Raw genomic sequence first — 23680 nt, 5'->3', positions numbered from 1 at the left:
TTACCTGGCAGCATTAATCTTTAGCCCTTGATCACTTCCAGGAGCATCCTGGCATGTATGTTTGGCCAGAACTGGTGGTACCTCAGAGCAATCTCTCTCCTTCCTCAGATCACCTCAGCAACAAAGTGTTCTTTTCTGATTGAGTTTCTTAATGCTTTTGATTAAGAGGTTGTTACTCACATGTAAAATGAGTGTGCTCTCTGGGATCTGACACTTGTTCCATTCCCAGGCAAGGAAGAAGGGCATAGCTCTGATTTTGCTGGGTTGAAGTAGAAGGTGCCTGACTCAATTTCCAGTGGACCTTTCTTAGTGCTGGGGTGAAGCTGCCCCTCTGATCTCTACATAGCTTCATTCCCTTGATGTTAAAGCTGCACGTGGCTTTTTGTGCAGAAGATGTGTTGGCACTGTTCCTTTGTCCCATCTCTGAATGGGCAGACACCAAAAAAAAAACCCCAAAACACTTGTGACAGACATAAGCTGCTGACTTTGGTCCTTGCCGACCTTGCTTACCTGCTGGTGTTCACTCCAGATGGCATGGATAGAGAAATTCTTCTCCTTCTGTTTTTATTTACAGGCACTGAGGCTTGGATTTCCTATGGATGCTGCCACCTCAAAAACTCAGGGATAATAGCAAAATAGGGGAAAGTTTCAACTTGATACCCTGAAAAATTCACCCTATAAATTGATATATACTGTAAACTTACACAACCTCAGCTCTTCTGCACATCACTTGTGTTTGCAGAGTACCAAATGCCAAGAACAGGATGCCCAAAATGCACACAGGACAGTTGCTGGCTTTAAGTGAAAGACTTCAGCCCTGTGACAGCTTTTGCTTTGCTGTGGTTTTAGGATTTTGAACTGGCAGGTGTAAAACTGAGTTTGACAAGGTAAGGCCTGCCAATCTATGGCAGGATGAGGGTGTGTGTGCCTAGATGGTTCAAGAATGTGTTTTTCTAGTAGTGTTTGGTTGTTTTTCTGTGGTATTTTATTTATTTAGCAACCATGGTTGGTCAAACCATGGTATGGTCTGTCATGATCTTTAAGGATAGGGTGGCATAGGATGTAGGGTAATTAAGTTGTCTCTGTTGTTCTGATAGTACTTTTAACAATTTACAAAGCATATTTAAAGTAACAATATGAAAATTTCATATTTCATATGATAATTTCATATGAAAATTTAATATTTCATTCATCATTTCAATGTTAGAAGGCCTAAGCCTGTTAGTCCCAGGTGAATTCAGGCCCAGTGCTCACAGTGTGCGCATTGGTGACATGTTCCAAGCATGGGAGGAAGTCAGTGACAAGCTCTGAAGGCTTAGTGGCATTTCTGTATCTGAAGTTCCTACAGTGTAATTCAGTAAGCTCTGAAATACCGTGGGATGCCTTGGGGCTGAGCTTTACAGTAACATTTAGAAGAACATTGGTGTTGGCGCCATTTCAGTGTTTTCCTTATTCCCACTGCTAAACCCAACAAGATAGGCCACACCACAACAGGATTCATTATTTGTGTTCTTGTTAACTGCTTGTAAAATATAAAGCGATTACCCCAGCAGAGGAAGCGCCTGTGCTTTCAGGAATAGCAAATGCCTGCAGAGTGAAGCTGGGACAGCTGCCATGAACAGCAGCAGGCTCCTCCAGAGGTACCGTGGGACTGCACTGCTCTCCTGGCAGCTGCATTGATGCGTGGGACTGCATTGCTCTCCTGGCAGCTGCATTGATGTGTGGGACTGCACTGTTCTCCTGGCAGCTGCATTGATGTGTGGGACTGCACTGCTCTCCTGGCAGTTGCATTGATGTGTGGGACTGCACTGCTCTCCTGGCAGCTGCATTGATGCGTGGCACTGCATTGCTCTCCTGGCAGCTGCATTGTTGTGTGGGACTGCACTGCTCTCCTGGCAGCTGCATTGTTTGCTGCCTGGAGCCAACACGTGTGTTCCCAGACTTGCTACGAGGTTCTGCCAGTTCGCCAATGGGAAGTTAAGGCACAGTCCCCCTTTTGTTCAACATGGACATCACCGTGTGGTGATTGGAAACTCAAGAGCCAGGTCAGTCTTTCCAGGGTTGAACTGCCTCTTGTTCAAGTCAATCTTTCTCAAATTCTTCAGCTGTAAATGGTTTTTTAGCAAACACAACTGCAAGTGCATTTTTACAGGAAGATCGTGAATTACCAGAAGTCACTTGGGTTTGACTGGTTGTCTCTGGCTCTCTGTTTCTTGAACTTTATTCTCAGGGCAAGCAGCAGAGGGGCCTTACCAATGGCACTGTTCCTTCTGCTGACCCCTGCTTTTCCCTCCAGACTGAAGTGCAGGGAATTGTCATGGAAAAGCTCACATCAGCATGGGGACTGAATGAGAATATTTGTCTGGACATGGAGGCTGCAGCAGGAGGACACGGTGGGGAAGGAGTGCTCCTGACCACTATAGTAACAGCAACTCACCTGAGCAGGTCAGCGAGAGGCATCCACAATCCAGAAACAAACAATACAGGACAAGTCTGGCATCACAAGTTTTGAGGTTGCTTTCAATCCCTCCACCCAGCCCTCACTCCTGCTTTTCCCTTCTCTTGTGCTCATGCCTTTTTGCTGCTCTTTATGGCACTTTCATGATTTAGTCTTTTTCTCATTTGAACACTTGTCATTATCTGTTATTGCTATGCACTCTTCTTCACAAGCTTTTTTCTTGCTTGTGCTTTTCCTTTTTTTTCCTGTCCTTTCCTGCTCATGCTTTGTTCTTTGGTTTATGGAATTTTTTTAATTATTATTTTTAATTTCTTTGTTGTGCCTTTCCTTCACTTTTTTCTTTGCACTTGTTCTACCTTCCTCTTCTCTACTACCTTTTTTAAGACAGGTGCAGACTTCATTCTGGAAAACCTTCTCAGATTTATGCCAGGTCAGTTATTAATCATTCATAGGCCTCAGGTAATGACCAAAAACAGTAGCTTTGACAGCTTTTACAGAACAAATACAAGTAAAATCTGGCATTTCCCCAGCTGGAAAAAATGACTGCAAGAATTCATTGGAAACTTGAAGGAAAGAAAGGAATATCACTGTCCAGATACAGTACTGATGTAATACTGTATCCAGAGATGCTGTGGTTCAGTATTTGCTTCAAGTTATCCAAGAACTCACTGCATTTTCATATTGGATGTGTGCATAAAGAGGAAACCTGCCCCTCTCCAAGAGGTGCATATCTTTGTAATTCCTGGGGAGGCTGTTCCTAGGGCTACTGGAAAAAGCAAGGAATTATAATAATAAGTGTAAGATCACAGGGTGGAAAACAACCCATTATTTATAAAGCTGGCTGCCAGCAGGGCCAGCAGCATTCAGTGGTGGAAGGGAGGCTCTAGGGGTGGGGGTCTGGTGACTTCTGACGCTGCACACATGAAAACAAAGCTTGTGGCTGATAGATTTGTTTTTATTATTATAGAACAGATGAACTAAAATAAGCCAACAATATAATTTTATGCCAACAGCCATCTTTCTAGCACAGGCGGTGACTGACTCAGTATACCCTTCTCCCCCCTTCCCCGGGCCTCTGTTCAAGGGAAAGCAAATGGTGGTGACTCTTGCACATGGTTTTGGACTGCAGTGATCCCACTCCTGTTACCTGTGCAGGTGTGCCTGGGAAAAGAAGAGGCAGGGGAGCAGAGAAAAGAGTATATATGTTGTAGGAGCAATAAGCAGAAAGGTTTGTGGATCCTCTTGCACGTTCACACCTTGTGACCGAGTAGAGGGGACAACTGGAGAATCTTGCCCACTTTCAACGTGTAGCAAGCTCCTAGTTGCTACTCTAGTCAAGCCAGGAGTTTCTTCCCATTCCAAGCTAACAAAGGGCAAGATGCACTCAGTAGGGGAGCTTTTGGCAGGGTAAGGGGCAGTCTATGTAAAACCAAATCAAAAACCACCCCCCTCCCCAAAAAAAAACCCCAAACAAACCTGCATTTTAAGCCACTTCAAAGTAAAAGTTACTTCTTATAATATAATAGATACTTTTTAAATGGCAGGACCACCATCCTAGAAAGACCAAAGGGCTTGCACTCAAGACCAAAGAAAGAAAAATAGAAAACCAACCAACCAAACAAAAGGAGGAAAAAAAAACAAAACAAAACAAAAAAACCAAGAGTGGCCCCACTCTCAAGCTTGGCTCTTCTCTAAAAACAGCACTCATCATCCATCTGAATAGGTAAAAGGAGGAGTGGACAGAAAATAAAATAAAATTGGTGCAACTTCTCGCCGGCTGGCGCAAGAACCCAAAGCTCCGTACAGCCCCGAACGACTGCGCGTCCTGCGTGGCAGCATCTCTGCGGTCAGCTTTCATCACGGTATATGCCGGTATGTATATCTGAACATATACATACACATACACACAATGGATTATACTGTTCAGAATGTTAGTTTGGGTCCAGGAGGAGGGCTCATCTCTCTTTCACGTGGTTCTGTGCTCCTGCGCTGTTGCTGCTCCCGTTGCCGCTCCCGTTACTGCTGCTCCCGCTGCTGCTGCAGAGGACCTCCGTGAGGTCATCCATGATGGTGGTCTCTTTAGGGTCCACGAGGTTGAACTCCCTGATGAATAGGATAAAGTGTGTGTAGAGTGTGTTTAAATGTCCGTGCAGCTCCAGTGCCAAAGTCTCCTTAAAGTGTGAGGAGTAGATATGGGCCAGCACATGGAACAGGTACTTGCAGATCTTCTTCACTAGGGACTCAAATGAGTTTGGGAATTCCTTGCCTGAAAGGAAGACGGAGAAACACCATGATAGCACCAGCTGCTTGCTGTCAGCCCCACAGCAGCACCTGGGTAAGAGCAACCCGCTCAACTTACGTAGCAAACAACCTGAGGGCCCTGTGTCGTATCACCCTCTTTTGACAGGAATTTGGGGGACAAGGCTAAGGCAAATATTATGCATTTTCATTTGAAGTTAAATTTTAAACCTTAAGGGTTCAAAAATCAGGCAGCAAGTGTAGTTCTTCTCTAAAGCCACTACCTTTTTAGCTACAGGCTGTAAAAATGAGAGGTTCTTCTGTGTCCTTATCTAGTTTGTCCAGGAGTGGATTTTCCCCTGAAACATCAGTTCAGAGATCCTAAAATGGAAGCCAAGGTACATGGGCCTTGGTGGTGTGTGGCAGTTTGTACATAATTTATATACCATGTTCCCTTGAACATACTGAAATTCTATCAAAGGGGAAAGAAACTACCTCCGTTGTAAGCAAAGGCTACTAGCCTAATGTTTTCTATATTGTAATGTCCTATATTTGTAATGTCCTAGTTTCCCAATTACCTCTTGAAGTGGCTCATGAAGCCAGCTGCTTTTAGTTCTGATTAAGCCCACCTGCAATAGCTTCAAGTTTCTATTTTCTTCCCCTTAACCAAAGGCATTGCATGTAGCAATCTTGTTAGGATACAAATTTGAGATAAAATTACTTTGCTATTGCTTTTCAGCTCTAAAAATCACATTCTTATTTAATCTTTGTATGGGAAAGGCAATCTTTGTATGGCAAACACTATGAGAGACAATGCAGAGCCTTGGGCAAAGAAAGCAAGCCAGATTGCTGCAATCCAATTTATTACCCACATTTCTTAATGCATTGAGGCTCTAATGGAAATAGTAAAGGCACACAAAGGTTGAAGTTTGCTATCAACAAACTGTATTGAACACACAAATGCTGACTGTTTTCAGAATTTTATCCTCTATAAATCCAGGCTAGATCATCTCAAAATGCCTGAAGAAAAAGGGTACTGATGATGAGATATAGGCCAAGGGGTCAGGTTTGTGAGACTTCCACCCTAGTTCACACATCTAAGAGGGTAAGTCTTCTTTTACTGCAACCATCAACCAAAGTTATAATCTTCCTTAAAAAAAAAACCCAAACAACCAAAACTACAAAAGAAACCAAACTAAAACCCATCAGACAAAAGTGAGAAAGCTGTTATTCACAGATGAATACCAACTCTCACTTGACTGATGGCACCCCAAGAGCCCCAGGCAGCAGCCGTACCGTATTTTGTTGGAAAGACATCCTCATCTGTCACTAGTTTCTGCACCGAACTCATGACGAAGTCAACGTACTGAGGAGCAGTGCACTTGATCTTCTTTCCCCGCTCATCATACCAGTAGTACTGTCTGTGGAGAGAAGGGACAGGGTCACCACATCACACTGCTCCTCAGCTACTCCTCCAAGGGGCTCTGTCCAAGTAATACAAAACAACAGCTGCTACAGAGGAGATTCACTTCTTTCTGCATCGAAGAACTTGAACTTGTGTTGGCCGATTTTGTCTCTCCCTGTCAGTCTAGGCCAGAGTGCAGGTGGCAGCACCAAGCACAGAAAGCCTTGCTGACAAGACTACAAGGGGAGGAGTTCTGCTGAGGGAGTGATAATTCCCTATCCATGACAGATTTACATACAGTCTGTATAAATGATAAATGTACAGGAAAGCATTACTGAACTATATTTAAGGGGCAACAACATTGCAGTGACGGACTGATGAACTTCTGATGCTTAACATTAGAGAGCATGCATTAGTTCTGTAGTGCAATACTGTGAAACAGTCAGACGGTGGCTCCAGAACACCACCTTTCCCAGCCTGGGGGCTCTCCAGCACTTGCTGTGATTTCAGGTGTTCCAAATCCTGTTCCAAAGTACAGCCCCGGGGGAAGTTTTCAGGCCCCTTCTGCACATCCATGCCAGCAGCGAACTCTGCTCCTTGGGTTACAGTCTCCCCCAAACACTTGAATTTACATGTGATTCTGCCATCAGTGAATATTCCTGTTGCATTTTACCAGGAGATACTAGCCCTCCAAAAGCAACCATAATTCAATCAGTTAGCCATAATAATTTTGATTAACTGCAGCCATCCTTCAGTTGACAGACAATCTGAAGGCTACAAAACAACTAAATGTTTGTTCCTTTTTAAGAAAAAGTCATGGTTAATTAAAGCATCTCTAACTGCTACTGAGAGCAGCTACCCACTTGATTAGGCAGACAGTTTTATAGATAATAAATTCAGGAAAACATTTTTGAAGTTTTTATTCCTATGTCACATTAGAAGAGCTCTGAGTTCCAGTTTATGAACTTTCTTCAGACAGTCTAAGCTCAAGACACAGTCCTATATCATGACAGGGCTGGTAAGAAATCCATTGTACTGGTCTTCCCCAATAACACTATCACAGTCCATGCCCCAAGCCATGTGAAAACAAGAGGAAGCTGCAAAAATAAGTAGAATAGTTCAAGTCAGGAGAGGAAAGGTAAAGTAAGGTTTTAGAATTTTTCTTTCAGCTCCTTTTCACTATGTAGTATTTGGTCACTCTGTCCTTTATTAGAGAGAAAAGAATTGACTGCAAAATTGAGTAAAAAGGTGAGTGAGTGAAAACAGCAGGAGTCAAAATTTCTTTTCAGAGCTATGTCAGGCATCAAACCCAGCACTTGGGCCCTTAGGCACAGACTGTGCTCTTCACCACTGCTCACTTCCTTTGTACAATCCACCTCTAAGGAATTACACAATGTAGTGCACCAACACAGCCTTGTTTGCCTCCTCCTGCAGAGAGAGACAGACTCGGGCAATTCTGCCTTATTCTGGGCCTTAAGACAGTGCTTGTCACCAGGAGCAGAGGCTGCACTGTTCTACCCCAGCAGCTCTCTCATGCTGCAGGAATCCTCAACTGCAAGACAGAAAGCACAGTTTAGAGCTGCCCTTAGGTGCAAAACTGAGTGTTGATAATTGGATTTTAGTCAAAAGAAACAATTTGGCAACTGTACAAGTTCACTTATATTCTCATGTAAGTGAATAAATCTGCTCAAGCATCCCACTGCCCAGCCTTTCTGCCTTTTCTTGAAAATTAGGAAATTACTATGCAAACCTGGAATTAAACAGGAGAATCATTAACAGCAAGGGGATAACTACAGGGACTGTCCTGTTGATTAGAGTCATGTGTTTTCCTCATGTTCCAGGTGCTGTTGAACAGATTCCCAGCTCTCAGAGGCAGAGAGGAGCGAGCCCCTGACGTGCCATGAACATCTCGCACCTGGTACACGGCTTCCACCCACGCTGGTTATCTCCACCAACAGGATAGGAGCACTCTGGGGCCATGCAAGGGCTCACTTGGGCACAGAAGCCTAATTGCATTCCACCACTGGCACTGTGACAGCACAGCCCCATATTAGGGAATGGATGGGAAGCAGAAAGGACAAGAGGATGAGACTTAAGGGCACTTTTCAAAAACTGCAGATTTAAATCTCCCCAGTATGAAGAGTATGAGGAATCTGCAGCTCTGTTCTAAATCCCAGGGAGAAATGACTATGGGTTTACCAGAGAAAAGCCTGTGATACAAATAATGAAGCTTAACATATGTGAAATCACAATACTGCATCTTAATATATCTATGTACTTTATCCCTTTTCCTCTAAAACATTCTGGGCTGGTGTTGACGACACAGAATCCAAGGCAGAACAGGAGTTACACCAATATACAAGAAAGGCTTTTGGAAGGAGGGAAAAGCATATACAGCATATACAGGAAATTATTTTGCCTGGAAAGGAAGGAGAGACAGTCCTGGCAGAAATACCAAAAAACAGGCAACATGAAGAAAGCAGGATAGAGAGGCAGAGGCAGGAGTATAGTGCTTGTGAGCAGCTGGAACAGCTCTGATGGCTTCACAGGGGCTAAGCAGTGTTTGGATGGCAGAGAAGAGAAAGGAGGCATCATGTAAAATCATATAGCTGGGGGAACTTAAATGTAAGAAAATGTAAAACTTACAGATTTGAATTAAGCACTCAAGGAGGAAATACCCTCCCTATGCAGAGACACTAAGGGCAAGATAAACATGAGAAAAGAGACTAAGATTAGGAAAAAAAGAGTGATAAGCATTACCAATTAAGGGATTTCACTGGACAAAAACATTTTGAAAGGTGGCCTTCCTGAAAGTTTGCATCCATCTTTCATTTCTATCTCAGGAGTTTTGTAGACTTATTCTTTTATGTACAGCACTTACACAGGCTCTTATTTATTACACTCATTGCAGCACTTAGAGGAGTTGTACCTAAATGTCAGCTAGAAAACCAGTTTATAGCTCAGGGTGCTTTAAAGCTGGTTTGTGTAATAATAAGCTATAAAGCATACTAAATTTTAATAGCAAATACCATGTTAAAATATAGTACCTGCTTTACAACAAGTAATAAACATATTAATGAGCAAAATTAAGTAATTCCCAAAGTTGTATTCATTCACCCTCATTAAAATTTGAGGATAACTGGCCACTATGGTATTTCTCTTGGCATTATCCCACCTTGCCAGCAAATGCTTCCATCTGTTCTACACTGAGACTAAGTTTTGGTTAGATGTCTCCTAGTGACCATAAGCAGAAATTCTCCTCCTTGCTGTGTGCAGATGGCTGTGCTATCTCATGTATCTGACAGAGGGCTGAAAGCTGCATCTGTCTGCAGTTTGTCACTTGGCTGCAGCTTCTCTCAGATGTTAAAACCTTAACTCAAATATTTAACTTCAACCAGTGCTTATTGTGCCAGCAAATACTTTAAATTTAGGACTGGGTACTTGCAGTGCAATCTGAATGTCAAGTAACTTGACAAGCAACCAGTTCTCAGTAGTTACTTGAACATCTCAACCATAAATAAAAAAAGCCTTTCTTAGGCATGACCGGAATGGTGTGATCCAAAATGCATAATAAAGTACTCAGCAGGGAAAATATAAAAGTGGAACAGAATGCAGACTTTCATATGGAACTACCCAAGAAATCAGCATGGGAAACAATGGCAAACTGCACCTAAATTCCAAGGTACTGTAATTCTATGGCAATCTTATATAGCCAGATGCTATTTTACTCCAAAGGAGAGCAACAAACAGATCACAGCCACAGAAGGCTAAGCCTGCACTGTCCCCCAGGTTAATCAGCAACTGACACCAGTGTTCAGGTGTCTCTCCTTGAACACTGGAGACAGGTCCAAGGCACAATGAGCCACAGCAACTGGTGCTTCTCCAACACAACAAGCACATCCTCAGCTTACCAGAGCTAGGAAAGGCAGAACAAAAAGATCAGGATTTGGAGAACAGGGTTATGAAAGGGGCCCACAGAGCTGAACTGTGCTGAGGTGTGTAAGCAGCTGATCTCACCTTGGTGGCTTTTTCACAGACCCACACATTTGCTAGAAGCAAACAGCCTCCAGTGTGCAGATGTGAATCAGCCACCTGCCCCCAAGTACAGGAAGGTACTGAGGTTGTTATGATTTAGCTACACACAAGCCATTTTAAGTGCTTCACCCAAGTGTAGACATGCTTCCTGTTATTCCCAAATAGCACAATTTTTCAGTTTTCCAAAACAAAGGATAGGAACATTCTGCTATCAGTCCCTACCACTAAAAATACAGGCTACAGCTGCAGTTGCCTACAGGCACTTCCTCTCTTTATTCTGCAGCACAAGGTGCTTACAGAAAACTCTTGTTAAAGGCTCAGTAGAGCAGAATGGAGCAACACTAATGCAGGTTCACAACCACCACCTCCTCTTAGCCACTATTTCCCACCAGCCAAGTGGATAAACAGCTGAACTCTGTGCTTGGGACTGCCAGTGCTACATCAGGAATTTAAACATGAGCATGCTTGGGAACAAGAATCAACAAAATACTCATCTTACTGCTCACCATTTCTTATTTAGAGACAAGCTGTCTCCTTTTGATAAAATCGGGGTCCAGCAGAGATTTATTACCTTCTCTTCCAGCTTGGTTTCAAAGTCTCTAGCATGGCCTTTAACTCTCTGACAGCTATCATTCCTCCTTCTACATGCAAAAATACCCTCCATACACTTTACATGCTTTTAAGTGCTCTCAAAGAAAGCCCCTGATATTAACTTCAAGTCTACAAGATAGACCAGTACATTAAGCAAGGCTTTCCTTTTAAGAATTGTGTAATGATTGTCAGAGATACAAAATAGAGGTTCTGTTGCATACATGCCCTGGGATGTTGTTTGATGTACTATGACATTGCTACCCAGTTGTCTCTTTTAAAATCCATCTCAAGTAAATTAACCCCTGGAAATGCAAGAGGAGGGAAGAAAAGGACTATCAACACATGCTGGAGGGAAAAAACCCCAAAACACAACAGGCATATTCATACTTGACTAGATCTCATATTCCACCATGTTGGACTGTGCTCATCAGGAGCAGAAGTTTATCGTAACTTTTCTGATATTCACACTGTCCAGTAACACTACAAAGCTTTCTTCCAGAGCTAACTGCTAGTCCATGTTAAAAGTCTTCTAAGTTATAGAGGCAGAAAAATGCCAAACCAAAAGTTTTCCTTACTCTTGCAAACCTGCCACTTGTGTCCTCTGTGCCCAGGGGCTCAGGCAGAGAGCCCGTGTAGAGGTTATCCACCAGCAGCCTGGAGCTGTGTCAGCATTCCAGCTCTCAGAAGCACCCTCTGAGGTTTTCACAACTCACCTCCTCTGCCCTGCCTTCCTTGGAACCCAGCACTGTGGCCAGTACACAGTCCTGCCCTGCCCTTGCTCAGGAGCACTCTGTGCAGGTACAGCTGCACTGCAGGCTCAGGGCTGAGCTCTGCATGGCAGGGACACAGCAAAGGACATGGGCACGTGTGACCCAGCCAGGTGACACCCAGAGACACAGCAGGAGCTGACAACCCCAAGACTCACTCAGGCTTTTTCAACTGTGAGACTATAAAAGCCCAGAATTCCCTTTGCTTGGGGCCCCTCCCTGGAGGCACAGGATTGAGCTGTTATGAGGTTATTTAGTTACTGTACAAAGGTAATTTTAAGGATCTGGAAACCCAAAACTTTGCTATGGAAAACCTGGGTCAAGCCAGTGAGAAAAGCTGGCCTGAGTGAGTGTGGGGTGTGCAGCTGTGCACTGACTGCCACAGTGGCTCCTGGATGGTCAGACAAGGAAGTTCCCTTAACACCCTCCTTTCCCTCTCCCCCAAGCACACACGTGGTCATTTGCTCTCTGATCTGACCTTATAAAGCCAGCTCAGAGCACTCAGAGATTCTCATCCTTCCAGTCCTCCACAAAAACAGATTTCCATCACATTTCCCTGCTGAAGGGAGAGGATGCACAGCTGACACATTCTCAACAAGTAGAGACCTGCTGTAAACACTTGCCCGGTGCCATCCAACACCAATATCCTCCCCCAGGAGACTCTGACGACATGGAAACCTTGCACATGTAACAAATGAAAATACTGACTTACGTATTGCACACTGCCATGGTCTGACATGACTCTCCTGTACAGAATTCTGAGATTGTACTATACTGTAAGTTGATGTGATGAAAGAAAGTTGTTGCTGAAAAATAAACAAAGGAAAGAAATTCAGAAGTAAAATACTTTCAAACACTGGTTATCCTCCAGACAATTATTTAAATACAGCAAGTGAAACAACCTCAGTCTTGAGCTTGCATACGAATTTAAACATGATTTAGCTAAATGAGCCTAATGATGAACTGCAAAACAAAGAGGTACACAGAATGAAAGCTCTTGTTTTGATTTAAGATGAAAGCACCATGATGCATTAGCTCTTATTACTCACAAAGCAGCAAGACTGGAAAGTGTCTCCGTCATCAGCCTCACCTTTACAGTAGAATACTCTGCTATAAGCTGAAGGCAAACAATTTGCTACATTCTTTTGAAGTCAGACTTAAAATCTACAGTGGCTAGAAAACATCACTTTTAGTTTTCAAAATATGTCTCCTTGTAAAAACAAGCAGCATGAAACCTAGTACACTTCTACTTTTTAAAAATCTCCTGAGATAATTTAACTTCTTAATACTTCTCACGGGGAACCTCACCTTTTCTTAATGAGTGTCTATAAACTTTCCTAGTGTGCAGTTTAAAGTAGTTTCTTGCTTCTACCACACACTGTGGTGAAAACATAAACATGAGTGGGCCACAGATGCAGGTGAGGACAGGCAGGAGTAGCCCAGGAAAGTACAGCAAGTCAGGGCTGAAGTGCACAGGGACAGCATTCAGTCACAGTAGCTGTTCACATCTCTGAATTTCAGCCTGTCTACTGTTGAAATCCACAATAATTCAACCAAGATATGGAAGGAGTGGGGAGGAAAAAATCTGACCAAAAGACTTCACAACTTCTGGCTTTAGGCCTAGGTTGCTTTACATATAAGTCTTTAGAAACTCCATTTTTACAATGCTTCTCGAAGATCAGTAGCTGGAGTCAGAAACATGCAGAACCAGCCAGTTTAGCAAGCAGTCAACGGAGATCTTGATGGTTCTGCAAAGAGCATCCAAAACTGCAGTGCCCTCAGTGCCACAGGGAGGAGGCTGCAAGGAGGAAATGCATCAAGGCTTTCATGCTGCTGAGCACAGCTGCGCTGTGCATGAGACAGCTTGATTACCACTGAAGGTATAATGACACGCATTACACAGTAAGCATAAATAGTCACTGAGTGTTTCTCTAAGCACTGAAAACAGCAAAAAGAGTGAATGAATGGCCTCTTGAGGATGGACAGCAAGCTCAGAGCTGTATGAACATAATACTCACTGTTGCTGGCAAGCCACTCATTGAGGTCTATTTCCCGTGGTAACATCACTAGTTCCTTAAACTCGAAGTCGGTAATTCTGGATTTTGTGTATTCTGGCTCTAGGTAAAGCTTCTTCTCTTCTGGTGCTGGCTTCTTACCATTTGGCTTTCCCTTGGACTTCCTGCAAAAGATTAAAAAAGAGAGAAGTGGGGTTAGTTCTACTGTTGAACAGCTACAGAAACCTGAGGGCAGCTGGTTCATCCAAACTCCTGTATTTGCCTTTACACTGCTCCTCCTGCATTTCCTTCCCCAGCAGCTTCATTTTGCTGCTCCATCTCCCCTGCCCTTTGGCCAGATGAGATTACAAACTCCTGGGAGAGCACTGGTCTCTCCTCAGGCCTGTGAACAGTGGTGACAAGCTCTGTGCCTGAAGGAGCCCATGTGAGCACCAACAACCTGCTGTGCTGGTGCTCACATGGGCAGTTCCTGCTCACCTGCAGAACAGGAGTCTGAGAAACAGCAAATCTGGCTGCTGCAAGAAGACAGCTGGAAAAGCTGGTGCTGCTCCTTCAAAGCCTACAGCATTCCCTGCTCTCCAGCCCTATCAGAAGGCTTCTTAAGTGAATGTCTGTGACTCCAGCTAAAAGCAGTGATAAGCACAAAAATACCTGTTTTCTCAATTCTAGGGTTACCTGGGACAGAAAGAGTTGAGTTCATGTTTTTCTGAAAACCCTTGGAAATCGAATGCATTTATGAAATAACCTTCCATTTATAAAAGCACAGAAACCACATGCCAAACAAGACATTTATCTCCATGGCATATTGTGACTTCTCATCTCCAATCTGTAAAGTGTTTGCTGTAATCACTAGTGTTCCTCTCACTTGTTTTCTAAATAGACTCTCAACCAAACCCTGGACCAAAGATTCGGTAGGAAGGACAGTGGGTCAAGCACTTTGGTCTTTTAGGCTATGTGGTCAAACATCCATGTGTTCCTACAGGTAAAAAATCTACCTAAGCAGAGACAGAAGAGCTATTTAATGGTGAGGCACAATCATAGGACAATACTTGCTGTCCATTAAAATGTAAAAACAAGGAAGAGATGCCAGTTCTTTTTTAATGTCAGGCTGTCTTCATTGAAGTGATTTTTAAGGATCTGTAAAGTCAAGACAAGCCCACCTTTGCAGATGACTGCATTAAGTTTGCTGTCAAAACTCATTGAGATCTCATCCAAAGGAAACAGACTTCACATTTTGGCTCTTAACACACTTAAATAATCTTCCAGCTGTGTTCCTGTCTGAGATACATGCAGGCTTAATTTTTGCTGTGAGGATGTGATACACATCTTTCCTGGAATGGTGTTTGAAGTTTCAGTCCTCTTCTTAAAGGAAATATGATCACTCAGTTTTCTCTCTTCATGGGCTCTTTACTGATCTGTTTATTAAACCCATCTTCAGAGAGATTCATCATCCACATAATCCCTCCTGGAGCAGGCAGAGACCAAGCTGTGCTTTCCGCAGGAAAGCAGCACTTTAACTTTGGTCACCAGCACTGCCACTGCTCACTGGCTTAAACTTGTGTTGAGTCTTGTCACACGTCTCTCTAAATTGTAAATTAAGACTAGAGGGACGTCAGAAAGGCCACCATGAGGAAAGCTTGGTGACAGCAGCACAATACACCCTTACAGCCCCATGATGCACTTACAGAGATGTGCAGAAAGCACTGCAGGTGTCTGGCAGGGAACAGATGGTCACACCTTCATTCATTCCAGTGTTAATGAGAAAGGTGGGCTTCATGGTTTAAGAGGAGATGCCTGTGACATCTTTTTAAATAATACAACATAGAACGTCTTTCTAAAGAATACAAAGACAGAATGAAACCAAACTAAAGGACTAATTCTCATAGCTGCTCTACAAGGGGATGTTTTAGGATGTGAGAACCAGTTGTTCCTCAGTGCAAGGCTCTTAATACAGAGGGGTTGCTCGGTTAGATAACAGTTCCTGGTTGTCAGACTATTTCTGTTTTCAAACCCTTGCATTTGCTACATTTAGTGGTTTCTGGGTTTTGTTTGGCTGGGGAGGGAGGGGGCGAGGATTCTGGCATTCAAGGATAAATTGATTTTTTTTTTTTTTTTTAGTTAAATTATAGTTCTAGTAACAGTCATGCAGAAAATACCTTCAGCTTCTGAGACTGGTTTGACAAACCGCATTAACCACACTCGGGGAAAAAAGTTATCAGTGAGAAGCAGTTTGGATAGAGTTTCTGTCTTTGCTGTAGTTCATGATAATTAAACCAAGGGCCCCAGGTTAGGGCTGTGCCACATCAGCTAAGAGCAGTCTTCTGTGAGGAGGAGGAGGGAAGAGAGAGACAAAGAGGCCAAAGACAGTCTGTCAGAGTCAGGCTGTGGAGGGAAACCACAGAAGGAAGCAAGACACAGAGACTGAGGTAAGTCTTCCATCACATGGGAATGGGTGGGGTGTGCCTCATCCTCACTGCAGCATCTCTTCCCCATTTCAAGAGAATAAACAAAAATTCAACACTAAATATATTTCACAAGTTTGCTACTGCAAACAACACTACACTGTCCTTTGGCAGAATCCAAAGCCTCTCATTTTCACACAAATGTCAATTCTCTATTGGATCAGTACACGCAGCCACCTGGAGTCTTTTAAATAGATTGTGTAAGTCTTTCCACAACTGCCTGGTGCTGGAACTGAAGCACTTCAGACAAAAGCTTCCTGAAGAATCCCATGCTCTGCCCCTATCCAAAACTTTGGCTCGTTTCATAAAATCCTCTTGGTTATCACCACAGAACCTGCAAAATACCCAGAATCACTGTTATCAAAGGATTTATTCACACCACTGAAACCTGAATGTCAAATTGCCCTGTGCAGCACAAACATAAAATCTAGCCTTAAAAATGTCATTTTGAACTGGGCCATGTATCCCTCTCCAATTAGGCAGAACTTAGGTTCTAGTGACTTACTCAAATTAATTCAGTCATGCTTAATCTAGGCTGTAAAACTGTAAGTTTAGTTTGGGAACTATCAATACCAGCCCATAGTGTAAAGTATTTTCTTTTTAAACTTACAAAGCTGGAGCATAATACAGCAGTATGAAAAAAACCTTGGTTTAGAAACACAATTACATATGATTAAGACTCAACCAAGGATACTTCCATATTCCACACAAACCAAAGCTTGTTCACAACTACCAGGATTACCAAATAGTGCAAAGTTCAGGAATAAACTTCCTTCCCTCTGCTCAGGCCTACATCCAAGCTCACTGCTGTTTCAAAAACCTCTTAAGAAAACACCAGCTGGACTCAACTCCAAAGGCACAAAGTGACACATCCATTACCTCCTTTTTGCGAGCTCTTCTCATTCAAGATGCTTTCCTTAATTTTTCATTTTATGTTTAAAGTACACGAATAAAAAAATGTCAAGAACAGTAGTTTTACTGTTCTCTTTAGGAAACATCAAAATTCATCACCTGCAAATGACTGTTTATTGGAAAACATAACTAAGTGTCATCTAAGACCGCAAAAAGAACAGAATTTTCCAAACAGAGCTATAGGCACTCCAAATCCTGATTAAAGTTTACATGAGTCTTTCTTCAAAAATTAGAGAATTCTGCTAAATTTGTCTTAACATGTCCATGCCACATCAACTGTATCACCCAAGCAGCTGCAGAAGTAGCTGTTATGCAGCAGTCTGGTGGATTACAGCTGTCCACAAGTCCTGTCTATCAGTACTTAAATGCTAACTAAGGAAAGAAATCTCTTTAGGGAACCCAAAGGGACAGCACTTCACAGTTTTTAGTGACAGGCAAACCAGAGTACAAACTAATTCCACAGACAATTCCCGGGTTAGGTCTGCCTCTGGTTTTAGGCACTCAATTGAACGTGATGCCACAGGTCAAGTCACACCCAAAAATAAATTTCAGAGAGGGAAAAGTGATGGGAAATGGCAGAAGAGAGATGGCTTGCCTGAAATCTTAGAAGAAGGTTCAGAAACTGGCACCAGGCCAAGACTGTACAATACTCATGCTTCTCGCAGGGCTGCCATACTCAGCCTTGTGTCCAGCTACAACACACATGAGCTGCAAGTTTGCCTGGATTTCACTGGAGAAAGAGAGCTAGAAGACACTCCACCAAGTGACACCCTCACTGATTATTTTTTTCCCCCCAGTCTAACTGCTTTGTTAAGATCAAAGAAAATTGCCAATTTCCCAACTTGCTTTCTTATCCCATGTCAGTTAATAATGATCCTCCTCTAATCTTTCTCTGTCATTTCCTTCTTGATCAGATGCTCAGTAATTTCTTGGTTTAAAAACCAAGAAATCTTCAAATCACCACCAAAGTTTAGTTTTAATACCATTTTGAGGAATGCTATTCCCATTTCAGAGCAGACTCTGTCTGTAAGACTCAAAGCTGATTCACGGTACAAATACTAAAGATGTGCTTCAGTGCAGACCAACACGGTTTGTTTGGAAAGAAGCACGCATGAAGCAATCTGATTTAGCTGAAGAAGGACCAGGACTCTGCCTCCACATCCCAGTGGGGATGTGCTTCATAACCTGAGGTAGTTCACTTCAGAATTGTACCAGGCATCCAGGCTGATCATACAGAGGGAAGACTAATGATTTATTAAATGCCAAACTTCCCTACACTGACCATGTTATTTTAGATAATCTCTACAAGTTCAGGATTCCTTTTTTCCAGAGCAAATCAGCACAGCTAAAATAATTTCTTGCTGTCCCCAGCAAGCTGTGCAGCTTCTCACATTGCATCTGAAACTGAAATCTCTTCAAAGACAACTGATGATACTTTGATCACCCTTCTCCATCCTCCACACCACACTAACCATTGGGATGAATGGCTGTTTACTTCTTCTTATGGAAGGAAATGTCATCAGTGGGTTTTCTCATTTTAGTCTGGCACATTAAAATGGAAGTAAGAGTAACTTTAGAAAGTTAAAGAAGTTATTTTAAAAGCCTATAGTGGTGATGACCAGAGCTGCAGGTAGAACTGCCATCACTCCCTCTGGATCATGCACCAGTTTCAGATTCCAACCAAATCTCAAACACTCCAATTTCCATTGGAAAATTTACAGAACAGGTCTGACAGGCCTCACATGGCAAATCTGTCTCTGTTCACAAACTTCGAAACTCACAAGCCTCTCAAGTCTGTGAGGATGAAAATCACCATGGATCAAGAACCTTACAGGACAAAGACACATATTTTCTGATTAATGTGGTGGGATTTTGTGGGCTTTTTTTAGCAACTGACCCCATGCCTTACACAAGGTTAGCTGCTATAATCCTAGCAATCCCCGCAAATTCAGAAGAGAATTTGTGCCAAATTCCACTGTTGCCAATCCAGCTGTGACATGGTCCATTAGTGTTGGTGAGAGTACAGCTCTGCAGTCCACAGCAATGCACACAAAAAATGACAGAAAAAGAAAAAAAAACTGTTTTAAGGAACATCAAAACCAAAGATGCCCACAGAAATATTACAAAATTATATTAAAAACAACACTCAAGGGTTTGGGGTTATTTTCTAGTAACTTGGCTTGCATTTTACAATTTGTATAGTTCACAATCTGGAAAAGTTTGGGGTTTAAATGGTGCACTCCCAACTAGAACATTTTACATAGATTACTGTCTGTAACAGCAACACCAAATTCCAAGTACACCTCTACACACTGAACTAGCTGATCTCTCAAACTATCTGGGCCTTTGAGTTTTTATCCTGTAATTTTAAAATATCTTTTTGAAGTGGTGTGTTTCAAAACACGCACCACTATACGAAGTGCTATAAAGTGAAGTAATCCTACCAAAAACTACTTTTTTGGCACTCTAAGGATGAGGGTTAGCTTCTTAAAAGACAAAATTGGAGAGGCAGTAAGACAACATTGTACCAGAGTCCTTCAGGCCAAACTTTATGAACACTGTTTTTATTCTTCCAGCGAATAAGGGCTTAGAATTCAGAATTAAAGGTGTACTGGATGTTTGCATTTTAGCTTCTCTCCTCCTCCCTTCCTTGGGAGTCAAAGGGGACGTGAGAGGAACAGAAGAGGGAGTAAAACACATTAAGGCAAAAAAATTCCAATATTGGAGGTCTCTCCCTCTAATGTACTCCCTTTGCAGAAAGGAAAAACACAGGGATTCCATGCACAGAAAGCTACAGGTTTGTAAGGTAAAGCAGGTCAGCTGCTTACAGATATACCTTTTACCTTTATAGGCTTTTTATGTGGCCCTTTACTGGAAAGAAATTATCAGTTAATTTCTGGTTACAAACATTCTGCGTAAGCATGGGAGTCCTGAACCCATTCATAGCAGGAAGGAAACAGTTTTATGAGCTGAAATTTACGAGTCCAAGTGACAAGAACAATGAAGCAGCAGGTTACGCCAGTTCTTACGGGTCAGGAACAAACTCTTGAAGGCTGTCCAGTTTCCTACCCAGCAGCCCACTGCATTTTCTCCTCAGTTAAGAGCAAGAATTGGAAACTTAGAAGGACTACAAAGCTTAAATCCCTTCTTGGTAATTCAGTGTCTTTGTTTACTTGTACAGCATGCACAAAAAGGGGAATAACAGCTTCCTTCAAACATCAGTCAAGCTGCCCTTTCTTTGAGAACACCGCTAGAGATGATGTTTGTATTTCCCCTCTTTCTTTAAAACAGCACAAGATTAGCACCTCTGGAGGTTTTTCTGCAACCCCATGTCCTGTTTTAACCCAGATCACTGCTTAGTCTTCAGCTGGAAATGCCATGTGACAGCACACAAATCCTGGATGTACACATCCACGCTCAGGATTGGGAAAGAAAAGAACATCAGCATGGGAAAGGAAGCTGTGCAAGGTACTGGAAAGCAAGTCCAAATCCCAGTGCAGCATTCAGTGCAATTGTTCTCAGATTGCTGTGCACAGTGCTTTTCTCCAGGGCTGCAGAAAGGAAGGAGACCAAGCTTTTTAAGGCAGTCTCCATTCCAATCTCCTCTTGCCACAGGTCTCTGACAGACTTCTCTGACCTCAGCTTCATTCTTCCCCTCTCCTGCCCCGGGTCAGCTCCAGGGCTTGGTTGCTGCACAGGTCTAAGGGGGCTGCACAGCATAAAGCATCTTTGGCAGCATTTCTGGCCCTGCTGCTTCATTTTTGTTCTGTTTTTAAAAGTTACTAATAGTTTATTTAAGAGGAGGAGGAAAGAAGAATGTACCCCACATGCCAGGGAAACTTTTTCTTTGGGATTCTCATAGTGGCTCTTTACCTTAAAAGGGAATCTTTGCTTGGCCTCCGGATGCTCTGCTGTAAACAGTCGGTGCCAAGGCATGGCAGGCATGTTAAGGATGACAAGTGCCATAACATTATTTCATAATGCTGCTTCTCAACAGAAAGCCCAAAACATTCTGTAGGGCCAGACTGAGCTCCAGCTGGTGCTGCTGGAAAAGCAAGGAGAACATGGGGCACCTGCACCGTGCCACGTCTGGTACATCAGACCCTTCTGTAGGACCCCACCCACCCACCTGCTGGTGAAGGGCTGGAGCACAAGTCTTACAGGGAACAGCTGACTGAGCTGGGGCTGTGTGGCCAAGAGAAAAGGAGCCTCAGGCTGCCTCACCACTCTCTACAACTGCCTGAAAGGAGGCTGCAGCAAGAAAAGGTCTCTTTTCCCAGGTGACAATGGACAGGACAAAAGGAAATGGCCTCAAGGCTGTGTATCACAAAAACCTTCTTCACCAAAGAGTTATCAGGCACTGGAGCACACTGCCCAGAGAACTGGTGGAGTCACCATCCCTGGAAGTATTTATGATGTGTGGATATGGTTTAATGGCAGACTCAATGACCTCAAGGGTCTTTTCCATCCCAGACAGCTATGATTCTTCTTACCTCCCTGGTACATCACCTCCCAGCACAAACTGGGTGTTTGCCCACAGAGGTGTCTCAGAGGCACATCAACTCCTTGTCCCCCACCTTGTCTCCAATGCAGCTCTGGGAAGAAGGCTGCAGAGGCAGGGCCAGGCACGCCACAGCTCAGCTAATGCTACAAAAATGCACAGAGTGCATTCTTGTGGTGGAACACTGGAGCTCCCTTTCTTCCCTGGGCCTACCTGCCAGAACTCCTCCCCCAGACTGAACAGGGGTTTCCAGCTTCCTGACTGCACAGTCCTTGCCCTCTCCAGGTTCCCCTCCAGATAACACAACTGGGACACCAGGGAAGCCATGTCCAATGGGAAACAAACAGATTCCTTTTTTCTAGGAGCCAGTGATGTCATTTAAATGAAACAATTCACTAGAAGGAACAAAATTATCTAAGCAATATGCAGTTGTTCTTCATTTTGAAATGCTCTCTTTTACCTTGGTGGCAAAAAGCCACAATGCATCCCAATCAGGAGGTGCCAGCACGAAGGCTCAGCAAGATTCATTTCCTCAGCAATTTACTACCATCCAGATTTCTGGTAATTTGTGGAATAGGAAACAAAAAGGACTAATTTTTCCTACTTTCAACATCTCTACATGGAGCCAAATAAGGTCTGTGGTAACAGAGATTCAGTAGATCATGGACTAAGTGTTGTAACAATTAATTTACTCAATGCTTACAACAAACCACACAGCAGAGAACTGAGTCAGAGGTGCCCAAGTCCCAAGCCTGGGAATGACATGGAGTGGTGGCTATTGTTTTTGTTGTTTTTTAAGTCTCCACTTGGCAAACTGTCTGAAAGGAAGCCAAAACTGAGCATAAAGAGGGTAAACCCCAAATCCCTGCTTGAGAAGGCGTCTCATACATTCTCCCGTGCTTGCAATTCCTCCTTCCTGGAATGGCACTCAGAGCAGACCCTGGTGTGGGGACAGGAGAAGCCACCCCATGCTGACTCTTTAGGACATGTCTGCCCAGCCATTCATCAGCTGAAATTGCAGGCTGGCGCTGTGGTCTGGGCTTTGTCTTGTTAACACACAGCTCATTTCAGTCCCCAGGCAAACACTCCAAACCCATCAGGCCCATACACAATACCAAGATAAGGATGCTCCTGTATCCTTGCCTCCCTTAGAGGAAAAATGCCATTAGTATTCAAGCAAACAAATGCTTCCTCAGCAGCCTCCACTGGTAAATATCCTCCCATACTGCAGCCACACAGCAGGGCCAGGATTCATTTCAGCACAGATATCTGCACATGTGAATGTTTACATCTCAGCTAGTTCTCCAAGGCCCGCTGGAAACCAGCAGAGATAAATAGCTCCTTCTCTAAAACAAAAAATACTGCAGTCCAAGGCAGAGCTCTACAACATACCTTATGTTTCTCTAATTAAAACACACAGAGAAAGGAGAAAATATGCCCTCAACTGAAAGCAGACAATGGCAGAGCCTGGTTGTTACATGTGCTGCAGTGGAAAGGTCACCCACAGAGCCTTGAGAACAAGTGATCTGCGCCAAGATTTGAAAGCAAGTTCTGGAGAGGCTTTTAACATCTTTTTCACTCTGAGGAAGACAAATATAGATCTGTCAGGTTTGTTATTATATTAAGAGCAGCATTTTTTCAATTTGACAATTTGAAACTGTGGAGGCCAGAAATACTACCTGCAGACAACAAGAAAAAACAATGTAATGGAAAAAAAGTTTTATCTCTCTTTTAAGGTTTTTAAACTCTCCAAATTTAAAGAAAAATTTAATGTACTGTAATAAAATCACAAAAAAATTCTCAATTAACAAATCTACTTCCTGTGTCTTTTCTGATATGTCTATTAATTTAATCAGTGATTTTTTTATCCTCTAATCTCCTATTGGAACACAGAGTTATTTTGACTTTTACGTCATTATTAAATTCAGGTTTTGGCAGCAACTGCTCCTCCTGGCTACTCTGATAGAGCCCTGTTATCTCTAGATGAGCACATCCAGTACCCTGTGGTGCACCTTTGTGGGGAGGGAGTTCACCACCAGAGCACATAAATCACTGAAGGCACTGTTATGTCCCAACCCTGATGAGGTTTGTAGAGCTGGAACACTGCAAAGCTACCTTTTTATTTCTAAACCAAGCAAATTTGATTTGGAAACCTCATGGCCTTGTAAATGTGGGATTTCACAACATACCTTGCACAGAGTTGCTTTTCAGGATGGAACTGTGCTTTAATTGCTGGGAATTATTTCACCATGGCAACCTGGCTTCAGCAATCAGACTTCTTGCTATATAGCCCAAG

The 23680-nt window shown here is 43.1% G+C and overlaps 2 protein-coding genes across 4 annotated transcripts in view; one reads left to right on the top strand and one right to left on the bottom strand.

Annotated features, from left to right (window-relative positions):
- TNNI2 (troponin I2, fast skeletal type) overlaps nucleotides 1-23680 on the top strand; it is a 422570-nt gene that overhangs the window by 168998 nt on the left and 229892 nt on the right. The window lies entirely within an intron of this gene.
- The window catches only part of MOB2 (MOB kinase activator 2), a 108940-nt gene continuing 88652 nt past the window's right edge, over nucleotides 3393-23680 (bottom strand). For all 3 annotated transcript variants that reach the window (XM_059474620.1, XM_059474619.1, XM_059474618.1), the window contains exons 2-5: nucleotides 13513-13673; nucleotides 12207-12300; nucleotides 5993-6117; nucleotides 3393-4724 (exon numbers count right to left, since the gene is read on the bottom strand). In XM_059474620.1, the coding sequence (XP_059330603.1) occupies nucleotides 4414-4724; nucleotides 5993-6117; nucleotides 12207-12300; nucleotides 13513-13673 (691 nt within the window). In that variant the 3' untranslated portion in view covers nucleotides 3393-4413. The remainder of the gene's footprint in view (nucleotides 4725-5992; nucleotides 6118-12206; nucleotides 12301-13512; nucleotides 13674-23680) is intronic.

Source organism: Ammospiza nelsoni, chromosome 6 (genome assembly GCF_027579445.1).
Source record: "Ammospiza nelsoni isolate bAmmNel1 chromosome 6, bAmmNel1.pri, whole genome shotgun sequence".
Classification (NCBI taxonomy): domain Eukaryota; kingdom Metazoa; phylum Chordata; class Aves; order Passeriformes; family Passerellidae; genus Ammospiza; species Ammospiza nelsoni.
Note: the sequence above shows the minus strand (reverse complement) of the source record. Positions and strands in the feature narration are given on the sequence as shown.